General features: G+C 36.7%; 1 protein-coding gene across 1 annotated transcript in view; it reads right to left on the minus strand.

Annotated features, from left to right (window-relative positions):
* The window catches only part of LOC137020599 (MAM domain-containing glycosylphosphatidylinositol anchor protein 1), a 221,049-nt gene that overhangs the window by 40,595 nt on the left and 165,665 nt on the right, over positions 1-14,789 (minus strand). The window contains exons 9-10 of the mRNA XM_067386365.1: positions 6,671-6,937; positions 3,519-3,664 (exon numbers count right to left, since the gene is read on the minus strand). Of these exons, the coding sequence (XP_067242466.1) occupies positions 3,519-3,664; positions 6,671-6,937 (413 nt within the window). The remainder of the gene's footprint in view (positions 1-3,518; positions 3,665-6,670; positions 6,938-14,789) is intronic.

The following is a 14,789-nucleotide window of genomic DNA, read 5'->3' on the forward strand; positions in this document are numbered from 1 at the left end:
TGGTGCACACCAAACAATTGGACCAAGATCCAACGTTTCACTTCCAAACGAACTCTGGTGAGGTTTGACTGGAATTTGAACGCAACACAGACCTAAGACATGTAAATGAACCAAAAACAGGACGTGATGTCACAGGATGTGACCCTAAAAAGGACAGAATGCTCAATCATACCTGGTTCTTCTCAGGTGCTACATCACCCTTAACAGTTCAGTACAGGCATGGGCGTAAATTTAATCAGCAACAGTTGTGGGGACAATAAACATAAAATTTCTCAAGAGCAATTTTTGAAGGGGACACAAATAATACAGCCAAAATTGCACTTGTAAGGGTATGTGTACATAGACGAAAGCATTACTACTATTATTAGTGTAGCATGGAGCAGGGGCATTGGAGGTTTTCCCTCTTTTCCACCTTGCTTTTAAAAAGCTTATGAATGCCCGTGCAGCCATGCATTTTACTTTCGCTTTTGAATTAGCGGCAATTCAGGGATGAATGTAAAAATAGCTTGAATGGTGGGTTCATTATTATTCTTGATGAAAAACACAACAACATTGCACAAAAACAGTGCAATGACAAACTCACTTATACTAAACATACTAACTTTTATTAGCAAAACAAATAAAAGCAGCATACACCATGCTTTTGGCCTAATAAAATAACAAACAGCTTTCACAAAGTTTAAATAAAAAGCTGAAAATCAGCAAACACTGTGGAACCAAATAAATAAGAAATGAATAGAAACTCTCTTACTGTACATTTCACAAAGAACATTTATTAACAAAGCAAATAAGACAGCTTGGAGGCACGGCATACACTCTCGTTCGGCTCACGCTGAATTGAGCAGGCACATTCAGTTTTAAATTGTAATGTCTGTTCTCTAACTGAACTAAATGATTTTTATTACTAAAATGATGGTGGGTGGCAGTGGGCAAGTGATGTAATTGGTGCACGGCTGAACATTGTGAATAACACCGGTAACACCTGACTATCACAACAAGCCTAGAGGGGGACTCAAATTGTTTCTAAACTTCAGACGCTTTTTTTTTCTTTCTTTTTGTTTGCCCTGTTTGCGTTTGTATTGTTTTACTGCTTACACAATTATTTAAGTATATATCATTCTATTATTTACAATTCACAGAGTGGTTTTTATATTATATTTTTAGGAGGTGGACAACCCTCAGATGTGGTAGGTCCTAACCCCCCACCCTCCACCCAATTAATTTCAGTATTGAATGATAGATATATACTGTGTGCAGAATTATTAGGCAAGTTGATTTTCTGATCATTTCCTTTTGTACCACTGTTTGAAGAATTTATCTTCCAGAATCTGGCAGTAAGTTTTGGAAGATCATTTTTCGTCCATCTCTGCAAGACGGACATTTCAGGATAACTGAACTCCCACACCTTACTGACAGATTCTGGAAGATAAATTCTTCAAACAGTGGTACAAGAGGATGTGGTGCTGGTCCTTCAGGAGTCACTCTGTCTGTCTATAAGGCCTATAAAAACCCAGTCTTCATGTATTTTATAACACTTCAGCTTGTGATTCTTATTAAGAGCAGGTCATTTTTTTAAGATTCTTTATCTAACCTAAGTCTCTGAGATCCTGAGACCTTGCACTTCTGGAGACTCCAGGTAGGTTGCAGTTCTGGAAAATGGTAGCGCTGGAGACTAAAGGGTTCCTGATGGTTTCACACTTAATTCTTCACCTTAATTCTTTTGCAGTTAACATGTGGCTTTTCTTTTTCACCTTGTTTTTGTATGACCCCGCTGACCCAATGAGCATTTTGCTGTCCCTTGGTCATGCTTTAACTTTGCAATTTCTAGTATTGCATTAGTATTGCATCCTTCTCATGAGTATTTAATAATTTTTGACTTTTCAGTCTGAGTTAAATCTCTTTTTTGGCTCATTTTGCCTGTCTGAAAACCTGCCTAATTGTTCTGCAAACCTGAATATAAGGCATTTTTCATTTCCAGCCTTCATGAACAATTATATATCACTTATAAATGATTAAAAACAATATTAATAGTAGTTATTAAGATTGATGTGGATTGGAATTGGTAAAATGTGCTTGGGAAAAAAAAAAATATGATCAGAAAATCAACTTGCCTTATAATTCTGCACACAGTGTATTTTCTGCTCAGCTTGGGAATGCCTTCTTCATGAAGGATACTTGAGATGAAACTTTTTGGCCAAAAGAAAGTACTGTATCTTAAAGGCAGCATAACTGCTTTGACTTGTTTTCCAGTTAAAATATCTAAAAATGCTTAAAACAAGATCAATTTACTTGAGGAGTAATGCTGAATAAGATAATATGGCTTGTTTTCAGAGAATGTATCTTTAAAAAGAGTATATGTATTTAGTTTTATTGCACTTTCAGATATTTTTTTTCTTAAAGTGTTAAGAATAAACAAGTTAAAACAAGTCAAAAAAATTGTCAGTGCACATTGTAAATGACAAAAACATTTACAATGACTGCACTTGTCTGTGTTGTGTGCAAAAATCAGATAGTTGAAAATGCATTTGTGCATTTTTCCAGCAAAGCTAGTTGCTAACTAGCTGCTTGCTCTGAGAGAAAAACTTCCTAATCACAAAATCTAGAATAAATGTATCTATAAATGAGCAAGAAACAGCTTTCCATCTGCAGCAAAAAAGTACTACCTTTTCAGTCAGCGAGCCTCACAGTGTAAACTGGGACATATTTTCTTTTTTTTTTTTTTTGCAAATTATCCAGACACTGTATTTTGGACAATGCTCCACTAAACCATGTACATACACAGAAATACAAAGCAAATGTTCATGTGGCCTCACACTGCTGACTCAGAGATGAAGGTCAAAAGGCAAGAACCATGTGAATTATTGCTGCATGGGTGTGAAATAAAATTAGCTATACATGAGCATCCTATGCCACCTGGCAAAGCTGAGTCCGATGGACACAATGAGGACAGATTCAGCTCTGTTGAGGAGAACTCAAGCAACTAAACACAATAGGTTTGCACATGCTATAAATATGCAACTTCAATTCACAATTTATTTGTGCTAACATCAATATTTTCGTCCAAAGTGGCCTGCAAGGTCAACCCTAAAGGCCAATTTACTTCATCAATGACACTGTTAGCAGAAACATAACCTCAGAATGGCCTCTAACAACACTTTATTTTAATCCAAGCTGGTTGTTTATCACATAGACTACAAGCTGGTGAGGACCTAGTTGACATGTTCTTTGAGAGCTTGACCACCATTGGGTGTATGACCTGTTTTTTTCCAGCAGAGATGAAATACAGACCCAATCAGGCTGCTTGTGTGTTCTTGTATTGGGCCAGTGGGGTTCTGAGAGTCTCTTTAATGCAGTACAAGCAGTGATCGATCCGCTGTCTGCTCCCTACATAGAGCACACTATTCCCCTGACTCCTGTTACAAACACACTTATTCTACTCATCCACCTCCCACAGAGTCAACACAGAGAAAGAAAGAAGCAGTAAATATTAAGCTAGTGTGTTTGTGTGTTTGCTTTACCTGCTGGACATTGATCCAGTAGCCGATGATTTTGTCCACAGCGCCGGGCTCTTTCTGTGTCCACTGTAAGATGTAGGAATAATTGTTCTTCAAGGTGCGAATGGGGTTTGGAGTGTCGTAGTAAAACTCTGCATTGAACGGCTGAGCTAAAAGAACAATCAAAGCAAAAAAGAGCATCACTAATTAGTCAAACACTTTAAAAGGTTACTAAAGTTACTACCATCTTACTGTCAATTGAAATATCAGTGGTTTTGCCTTATGACATGGCTTTTACATTGAATATAATTTGGTGATTTTGTTTGCCATTCAAAATATACATGGTTAATTGCATTTATTTATAGCAGAAAAAGCTGCAACCCATTATTGGGTCACGACCCACAGGGTGAGAACCATTCATATAGACTAGAGCATCACTGAAGAACATGCATTTCAGAACTGTAATCATGCGCCTCTATGGGCATTAAACAGAACCGCAATACTGGGGAGTATTTAAACTTGTTTAAAATCATTATTTGTCCAATTATATCTGGTGCTGCCGATGACAAATAAATTACACGTTCACAGTACTTTTTGTGAGGAAACAATGCACATGTAAGCAGTGTTAAAGTCAGGTTTTGTTATAGTAAAATGTCACTTTCGCCCGTTCCTAAGTCCCTTACAAAATAGTATCATGGTAACGTCATTTAAATCAAAATACTTTAGTCACTGAAATAATTATTATTAGTGTAGAACCATAATAAATTAAAGGTGCCCTAGAATTAAAAATTGAATTTATATTGGCATAGTTAAATAACAAGAGTTCAGTACATGGAAATGACATACAGTGAGTTTAAAACACCGTTGTTTCCTCCTTCTTATATAAATCTCATTTGTTTAAAAGACCTCCGATGAACAGGCGAATCTCAACATAACACTGTTACGTAACAGTCGGGATCATTAATATATGCCCCCAATATTTGCATATGCCAGCCCATGTTCAAGCATTAGACAAGGGCAGGACGTCTGGATGTGCACAGCTGAATCATCAGACTATGTAAGCAAGCAAGGACAACAGCGAAAAATGGCAGATTGAGCAATAATAACTGACATGAGATATCATGATATTTTTAGTGATATTTGTAAATTGTCTTTCTAAATGTTTCGTTAGCATGTTGCTAATGTACTGTTAAATGTGGTTAAAGTTAACATCGTTTCTTACTGTATTCATGGAGACAAGACTGTCGTTATTTTCATTTTTAAACACTTGCAGTCTGTATAATTTATAAACACAACTTCATTCTTTATAAATCTCTCCAACAGTGTGTAATGTTAGCTTTATCCACGGAACACTATCAAACTCATTCAGAATCAAATGTAAATATCCAAATAAATACCATACTTACGCGATTAGACATGATGCATGACGAACACTTTGTAAAGATCAATTTTGACGGTTATATTAGCTGTGTAAACTTTGGTTATGCACTGTTTAAGGCAAGCACAAGCTCCGTGGGTGGGGAGCGTGAGCATTTAAAGGGGCCGCAGCCTAAATCGGCTCATATTTAGTGATGCCCCAAAATAGGCAGTTAAAAAAAAATTTTTTTTTTAAATCTATGGGGTATTTTGAGCTGAAACTTCACAGACACAATCAGGGGACACCTTAGACTTATATTACATATTTTAAAAAGATGTTCTATGGCACCTTTAATATGAGATCTCCTTTAAACAGTGTAAGAAGCTAACAGAACAATCCTGTCATTTAATTTACCATGGTACATTTTTTTTTTGCAGAAATGTCTTTCATATTAATTAGAATAACAACTGCATGCTAAATGTTGCAACACATGTCCTAATACTACCAAGATATTTGGCAAGGCTAAAGATAAGGCCCAACTGAGAAGAAAAAAACCTTGAGAGTCTGCAAGACAGCAGCCAATTTTTTTTCCCCCACAGAGAGAACAGAAACACCTGGGCCTTTTGGAAGTGTACTGAATAGTGCCACATCCCCGTCTGGCCTTTCTTGGCTGATTTCTACATCATCAACTAGCATAGTAGCTGGCAACTCAACTGTAAGGAGTGAGTGACGGATGGGTTTTTTGTTTGTATGTTTTTGGGTTTTTTACATAAAATATGCAAATTTTTATTTCAATGCTATTCATTTCCCAGGAAAGCAAGCAGAACCAATCATTTAATCCCAGATGAAAAATCCAGTTTAAACCAGCTTGATGATAACCATTTTATATGGTTTAGTTGGTCAAAGCTAGTCATTTATGGTCTTTTTTTTGCTCAAGATGTTTTAGGTAGTTGTAGTGATGTGAATCATTTACATTTCCACATGCATTTGGCAGACATATTTATTTCGAAAAAGGTTCTTGCTTTCCATGGGATTCAAACCTTTGAACCTGGCATGATTCTTTCATAAATCAGACTGAATTAATCTGAGCAGTTACAGAGTCAATTAGCAAGAACTGAGTCAACAACTAAACTGAACTGAATTGAGACAAAATTACAATAAACAACTTTATTAATAAAACCTAACAAACCAAATGATGATTTCAAGCACCGAATTGGTTTTTTGAAACTTTCCCTGAAAGTATTTAAAAGATCTGATTTACTGACATAAATCAAACTCCACATTTCTAAGTAGTTGATCATCTAGGCTAGCAGCTGTTGGGTCCAAGCTGACCTAGTGAACCATCTAAGTTAACCAGGTTAGGGTTAATTGACCAACTTGGCCAAACTGGTTGGGTGTCTTAAGACCTAATCTGACCAACTAATCAGTCTTACTTTTAAAATTCAAATTAGACCAATCTGCCTTTTTATGTCACTGACTTGTTAAAGATAAATTAGATTACTAACGTGTAAGACTTGTCTAAGAAGTTTATGCCTTTACTACTATCATCTGGATTTTTACAGCAGGGATAAAATAAATAAACCAGACTGCATTTTGCAAGCACACAGGAGTAAGAAGACAAACAAAATATAACTTCTAATTTTTGACAAAGTTTGATAACTCTCCTATATCTAGAAGGCTACAGCAAAGCATGATGATCAATTCTCCCCCATAATGCTCATCTATATTTTAGTTTAATGTTTTTTTCCTTAAGATACAGCACATGTAAACAGTTCTGAAACCCTCATAAAGAGACTTACATACATTTTTCACAACTCACCAGACACAATGAAGGTGCAAGTTGAGGTACCGACTCCATTGCTCACTCTGCACTCATAAGTGCCGTTATTAGAGGTGTCTAGTTTGAAGCGTAGCTGAGGGACACTTTGAGGGTCCACTGGAGGGGTTCGGATGGGCGTCCCATTACGGTACCAGCGAGCGCTGGCTATTCGGTTTGGATTGGACTTGAGAACCACACAGCGGAGATTGACTGTCGCGGATGTTTGAGAACGGACATCCAGCAGGACTGGATCCACAACAGGAGGGTCTGGTTGAGAGAGAAAGAATAATATTCATGTGTTTGTTTCTGTTTTCATTTTATATCTACTTTTTTTGCTGCATATTTTGTGCACAATTATAATTTTGCAGTCATTTCTCATCAATCACATCTGTTTTGAACTTTTTGAACATTTTGAACGTTCTCAAATAGCATTATTTTTTCTTCACTATCAGGATTAAAATCAATTTAAGGAAACGAAGTGTAATTGAAATGAGATTTTTACTGGAAATGAAGCCCCACATAAATGACACCAAAGCACTCAGGACACTTTGCATGAATCCACCGCACATGCCGACGATGTTCAGATGACAGATTGCAAGCTACTACCCGAATCAATAAGAAGGGGTCTACATTGTCTCAGCTAATTGCACAGAATCAATCTATATAGTGTGCTAGAGCTAGTGACTAATTACAGTCTACCAGGGTCTGGTTATACACTCTGCATATATGGAGTGATGCGACTGCAAATTAGCATCTCAGCACCTCAGGCACACATCAACAGTGCATTACTGTAACTAATAAAGTGTGGAGAGTGTGACAAAGCATCAGCGTGTAATTAACTCTATGAACCTAAATTCACTGATTTCAATGACAAAATAATTTAAAAAACGCATTAGCTTCAGACTGATTTACAAACTCGTAGGTTGTACAGAAGGTTATCTTCAATAGAGAACCCTGTGAAACAGACATCAAACATGCACCTTTCCCATAACGATTATCATCCATATTTCTCACGATCCAACCAATTCCTGGATGGATAAAATAAAAAATAACTGTCCTGTTTCACAGGTATTCCCGATTACAGAAGTGAATTGGGTTGTGAATGGTGTCTCAAATTGACTAGGTGACGTCAATTGAAAAAGGAAAGTCATGTTGGAGGCAGAGCAAGTTATCACATGGTGATGAAAAATTAAACAATAAACAAGATTAAACAAAGACAAACATTTTTCATTGTTTGTCTCCTCACAAAAATAGACACAGTAAGACAAGGTTTGTGTATTAAGGAAGCAGAAAGGGTCAAATCTGATTTCAGTGACTCATGTTCACATTGATTCAACACTGCCAAAATGATCACAATAAAACCTATTTAAAATTCCCACAAGGTTCTGTGGTTTGAGCTTTGGATTTGAGACAAAGGAAACAAGCAGCGTGAGAGAGAACTGGTGGCACAATTGTTTGTAGTAAAAAAAAAAAGATTTTAATTATTAAATCATTTTCATTGTCAACAACAAAAACATAGTATTTGGCTGCACGCCAGATATTGCACAAAATCATTTTGCATTCTAGTTTTGTAAATTTTGTATATTTGTTTTGATGTTTATTTAACATTCATTTCTAGAAATAAAATGTTTTAGGCATGTCCCAAATTTTGCTAAGAGGTTCTTAAAACTTCATAGAGAAGGACAGAAAATACAGTAGAGCAGTGGCGATAGCAACTCCAGGGTCACGGGTTCAACTCATACATTATGCACAATCATTATGCATAATGAAATGAATAAAACAGCTCATATGATATTTTGTTGGACTTTTTTTTTTCCTCTGATTGTTTGTACTGATATTTATACATTTAAAAAATGTGGTGAGGAAAGCAAGCTAGAAAAACAGACAGACAATAAAGGAAGCAAAGTGAAGATGTGAAATGCATTACAAAAGGTTTCATGAATAATACTGTATATAGCATTATAAATTCCCTTGATGTGATAGGTGATAATCAGTGTTGCATTTCAAAGTAATTTGTGACAAGCGTTTATTTAAACATAACAGAAAGAAGTGATTTCCTCTCCTCTATTCCATAATAATCTATATCCATAATGAAGTTTACACCAGACTCTTTTAATTTCACAATACAACAAAATCAAACTATATCCATCCGTCTCATGTGAGAGAACAAATGTCTGTAGCCAAAACATTGTGGGCTTCAGCCACCCAACAACAGTAGCTGCGTTTACACGGACCCTAATAATCTGATTGTAATCGGACTAGTAGCACAGTCAGAATAAAAAAGACAAATGTAACCACTTAAATCGGAATTAATTGGCCAAATCCGATTAAAATATCATTCGGATTTTAAGGAGTGGTTTAAACCTTTTCTAAACCGGTCAAGAGGACATGTAAACACTTGATCAAACTGCATGTGCATGTGCAAAGACATAGTACTAAGTAATGACGTATGTTGAGTGGAATGAGCTGTTGTTATTGAATAAAGTGTCATAAATGACTGTCGTGTTATTTTAAAATTGTTCTTCCACTCATTGTCTCTGAAGTGGAGCAGAACAACATCGCACAAGACCTTGTTTTGGACTCTCATCCAGACATGCCGGAACGGCATTTTTACTGCTTGATAAATATAAGCAGCACGGCACAATGGTTCATGTGCTTGGACTTGGAACTTGGAAATAGATAAGTATCAAGTCTGCACTTTAAAACAAAGAAAAGAAGCAATTTAGGAGAAAAGTATGCGCAAGAAGCAGGAAACTGTATATCAGTGCAGTGCGCGCACATCAAAAAATCTATTATGAATTTAAGCTTGTAACATAAACGCGCACATCAACCCGATAACTTTATTCAGCGTTCATATAAACACTACGTTCAGATTGGAATGAATTCATTCCGATTGAAACAAAAGGTGTCCATGTAAACATAGCTACTGATAAATGTGAGTGTGAAGAAAAAAATCAATGAATAGAAAATAAAGATAAAACATCATGGATAAAATGTTTTCTCTCATTGACAAACGAAAGTTAGCAAAAGTGGGATGCAGTACTGATATTTCATGACCAAAATTATTCAGTCAAATCATCTGAAAACCTTTTTTTTTTTTTTTTTTCGCATGAAAAAACTGAAGATCATTATTTGTTTTGTTTTGTTTTTCATTGTTTTAATTTTTCAATTTTTTTGTCCTGACTGAATCCTCATTGCTGTCACAAATTCATTGGGAAAACAAATTTACAAGAATGTATTTTTAATATATATATATATATTTTTTTTTTTAATAATTAAATGTTTAAAAAATGTAATTGTAAAAGATTTTAATAAATTAAAATATTAATACTAAAAATATTAGTTTGTAATAGTATATTTAAATCAATATGTATGCACCAAATACTTACATGATGTACAAATGCTTTACAATTTAAATCATGTCTAATTGTGTTTTTTATTTTATTTTTTTATTTTTTTATTCCCCATTACAATAATTAGAATGAGACTGTTCTTGGCATGTTTCGTGAGATTCACCCAGCTAGCCTCTCCATGCGGTTTAGTTCCAGGCAGATACTGTCTGTCTCTTCTGCCACAGAGAGACAGGATGTTAGACAGCAACCCCCTGTCTTCAGCTCCAGAGAGACAGGCAGAGCCACCTGGCTCATAAATCAGACCTGCCGTGGGATGAAGCACAGCGGTGGGCTCTAAACTGCCTCCATCCTGCAATACGCCGCATTAGCCGAGCCCGTTACAGCAGCGATATTGACGGAAGATAGAAACAAAAGGACTGAGGATGTGAGGATAGACTAGATGTGTGGGGAGAGGGTGATTCATACGTGCTCTTAATGAAGCTATCACTCATTTAAGCGGCAACACAGCATTCTGGGGTTTCTCAGGCCATAAATCCTTCCTTAGAACTCTCCAATTTGTTCACAGCATGCTCTGTGGTACATATGCTGGGTATATATTGTCTTTAAGTCACATGCACAATATTTATACTTTGTCTCTGATTGTACAGGCTGTGCAGATTCATTGACTGCACTATTTAATAACAGTATAAATCACGTATCTGTTGTCATCGTTTATCATAATTGATCACAGGCTGAGCAATGACATGCTCCGCTCACCTGAGACAAACTCGTTTAACTAAATGCTGTCTGCCAGATGGAAAAAGACATACTGAAGTAACCCTGTTACACAGAATAACAAAACAGCATATGATCAATAAAAATAAACTAAAGAGATATCGGAAAAAGTTTGCTAGTATAGCAGACACTGTTATACAAGTCTTTTATAAACTAGCTATGGCTTTGCCTCAACAGAGAATGTGATTGGATAACCAGCGGACCAATTTTATAGCACAGCATCTCAAATGTTGGTTTGGTCATTCTGAAGTGCCTGGGCGAATGTCTGTCATCAAAATGATTTGGTATAAATACCTCTCCGAACTGTTTTACATGATTGGGTTCCCGAACACCAGACATCCGATAACATGACAGTGTTTATTACATTTTCGACAAGTAATTTATGACGAACAAAAAAAGAACCAACAATTGCTATTTTCTGATATCTTGTGCTAGTTTCCCAGGAAATGACGATTTTTGAACACACAGGATGGAATCCATGATTTATTAGCAAATGTTTTATGCAATATTCCAATTTTGTGCACAAGTTACATTTACATGGAAACAGCTACTGTAAAAATGATTTGTAAATACCTTGTACATTGTAATAAATTGTGAATAAAACAAAGATTAGTAGAACATCTAATTTGAGCCTTTCTATTAAAAAAATGTCACATTTAATTCGATGTGTTTCATTTCTTTGCATTTTTTTGCAAAATTTCTAAGTGGAAATTGCTATACCATTTATTTTATTTTTTTTAGTGCACTACAATTCACAAAACACATATTATGCATGCTTAGTTCTCCTGGAATAATTTTTAGGTTCTATGCCTTGTGTTTCAATAATATCAATCAAGTTAAGTCATCTATATTTATATAGCGCTTGATACAATACAATACAATACATTCCACAATCTGACTTGTGATGCAGCCTGTATTCATAAACCACACCACGTTCATTCATTTGACAGCCTGGATTCTCTCAAAAAAAAATTTCAATTCCTGTCACTTAATGGAATTTAGGGTCTTTGTCAGAGTCGACTAGTGTTGGGGAAAGTTACTTTTAAAAGTAATGCAATACAATATTGTGTTACTCCATAAAAAAACTAAAACTAAAATGTTACTTAGTTACTTTTTATGGAAAGTAGTGTGTTATGCTACTTTTGCGTTACTTTTTCTCATCTGGGCCGCACTGTTTGTTTGTTTTTATAGCAACACAAAAGTTCTATTTTTAGCAAATGTAAAGGCCCTTTCATACCAAAAGTAAAAAGAATTAAAGCTGCAAGCAGCAATGAAAGGGCCCTCGCACCCGGGCTCACCACCACCCGGTGGCCTCAGGAAAACAGCGAACAGTGGGCAACATGAATGTAAGCAAGTGAATACAGGAGAATTATGCCAAAGTCATTTCGAAATGCCACACTTCCTGCTGTCAACAGATGGCACTTTGACCGTAACTGAATTTTGCTATGTTGATGTCTTCAGGCCAGGACTTTTATCGAACATGTAAAGTTTGGAGCAGATTGGACATTGTATGCCTGAGTTACAACAACTTCCTGTTTCTTTAGTGGCGTTAATCACATAAATTAGCACTCAGCCAAGTGTTGCATGATTTAACGTGTTTCTAGCATGTTTGGTACTTTGTGGCATAATGAAATGTGAATCTGGTAGTGAATTACATTGTAAAGCATGCCATTTCCTGTTGCCAGCAGGTGGCGCTATGGCTAACTGAATATTGTCATATAGATGTCTTTAGGCCAGGACTCTTATCACACATGTGAAGTTTGGGGCAGATCAGACATAGTAAGCCTCAGCTACAATAGCTTCATCGTTCATGGCAAAACATCAGACTTTGTCAGGCCGCCACAGACACGCCCTTCAGCGAAAACTCAAGATCTTTGATATTTATCATCGCTAAGGTCTTAAGATTAGACTGATAACATTTGATGTGTATCTGGTTAAATCTCTATGAGGAGTTAATCACAGTGTAAAACATGTCATTTCCTGTTGCCTGCAGGTGGCGATATGACTGTAACTGAATATTGTTATGAAGATGTCCTCAGGCCAGGACTCTAATAAAACATGTGAAGTTTGGGGCAGATCAGACATAGTATGCCTCAGCTACAATAGCTTTATCTTTCATGGCGAAACATCAGAATTTGTCAGGCCGCCACAAACACGCCCTTCAGCGAAAACTCTAGATCTTCACAATTTAACGTCACAAAGGCCTTTAGATTAGACTGACCAAAAATAACATTGATCTGATTAAATCTCTAGGAGGGGTTAATCACAGTGTAAAACATGTTATTTCCTGTTGCCCCCAGGTGGCGCTATGACTGTAACTGAATATTGCCATAGAGATGTATTCAGGCCAGGACTCTAATAAAACATGTGAAGTTTGGGGCAGATCAGACATTGTATGCCCAAGTTACAACAACTTCCTGTTTCATGGCGAAACATCAAACTTTGTCAGGGCGCCACGGACACGCCTTTCCGCGAAAACTCTAGATCTTCACAATTTAGCGTCTCAAAGGTCTTTAGATTAGACTGACCAAATATGATGTTGATCTGATTAAAGCTCTAGGAGGAGTTTGTTAAAGTACAACATGTGGAAATGGCAAAAACTGCCAAAATTTTGTAGAGAAAATTCTAAATATCTCACTTCCTGTTGGGTTTACAAACTTTGCACCGGGGCTTTTTTGTAGGTATTGGGTTGTTACATCTGTCTACCGAATTTCATAACTGTACGTGAAACGTAGCACGAAGGGCGCTTAATTGAAATTTTGTAGGTGGCGCTATCGAGCCATTTTGCCACACCTAATTCTGAAACCCATATCAGATGTAAATTTTCACCACTTCTGACACGTGTGCAAAGTTTCATGAGTTTTCGAGAATGTTTAGGCCCTCAAAAATGCGATTCATTTTGGAGAAGAAGAAGAATTGACTGAGCAATTCTAATAGGGTCCTCCTCACACCATCAGTGCTCGGGCCCTAATAAGCCTCAGGCTGAAGGAAATGCAAATTCACTCGTGTACAGTAGAGGGTGCAGCTCAAACAATTAAGCCTTTCAGCTGTGCCGCCATTCTAAATCACAGAAGAATAGGATGCACTTACTTGAAAAAAGTAATCTGATTACATAACTTGCATTACTTGTAATGCGTTACCCCCAACACTGCTGTCGACTTTGGATTGCTCAGTTGGGGTTAAAAAGACACTTGATATTCAGTAATATCAGCGATTTGACTCCACATACACTATCACTAACCTAATTGTGCTGAATAATGACATTATTGTCTTCTGTAGATCTGCTTTATAGCTGAATTGAACTCATTTCACAATTGATAAACTTTACACATTACACACTGTTATTGAACAGAACTGAATCAACTGTACTGACTTGAGCTGAATAACAAAACTAATGTCTTTTTAGAGCTGCTTTATAGCAGATTTTGAATTTGTCTCATATTTGATCAAGTTTGCATCATTGATTCTGTTATTTTCCTATTTATTACTGTGAAACTGCTTTGAGACAATCTGTATTGTATAAAGCGCAATATAAATAAAGGTGACATGAGTTGACAATGGTAATGGTCATGGCCTGAACCAGCAACCGGTTTTCCCGGCCACTATGCCACAGCTCCAAAAAGCTCTTTGCATAATGTGATGCTCACGACCAGATACCCATCCTGTGCAGTGAACCGACACACACTCAAATTCAGCATTGTCCTGTAATCACATGGTGCATTTTGAAGCAACACAAACACAGGATCCATTATGAGAGCACAGAGTGCTTTGCTCCGCTAATGGCTCGTGTGAAAAGGGCTGATGCGCATTGAGTGGCTCAGGGTTTAGCCCGTCTGTCTTTTGTGTGGTTTTGCGCAGCTAGAGCGCTAATGAATTCAAGGCTTTTTATTCTGGCACTTACAAAACTCGCTCCACGTGGGCATTATAATGCATTATGACAACTCTGAACACATTAACACTCCCGATGGCCCGAAAAGCGGCACCTAAAAATA

Source organism: Chanodichthys erythropterus, chromosome 5, assembly GCF_024489055.1.
Source record: "Chanodichthys erythropterus isolate Z2021 chromosome 5, ASM2448905v1, whole genome shotgun sequence".
In the NCBI taxonomy this organism is placed as follows: domain Eukaryota; kingdom Metazoa; phylum Chordata; class Actinopteri; order Cypriniformes; family Xenocyprididae; genus Chanodichthys; species Chanodichthys erythropterus.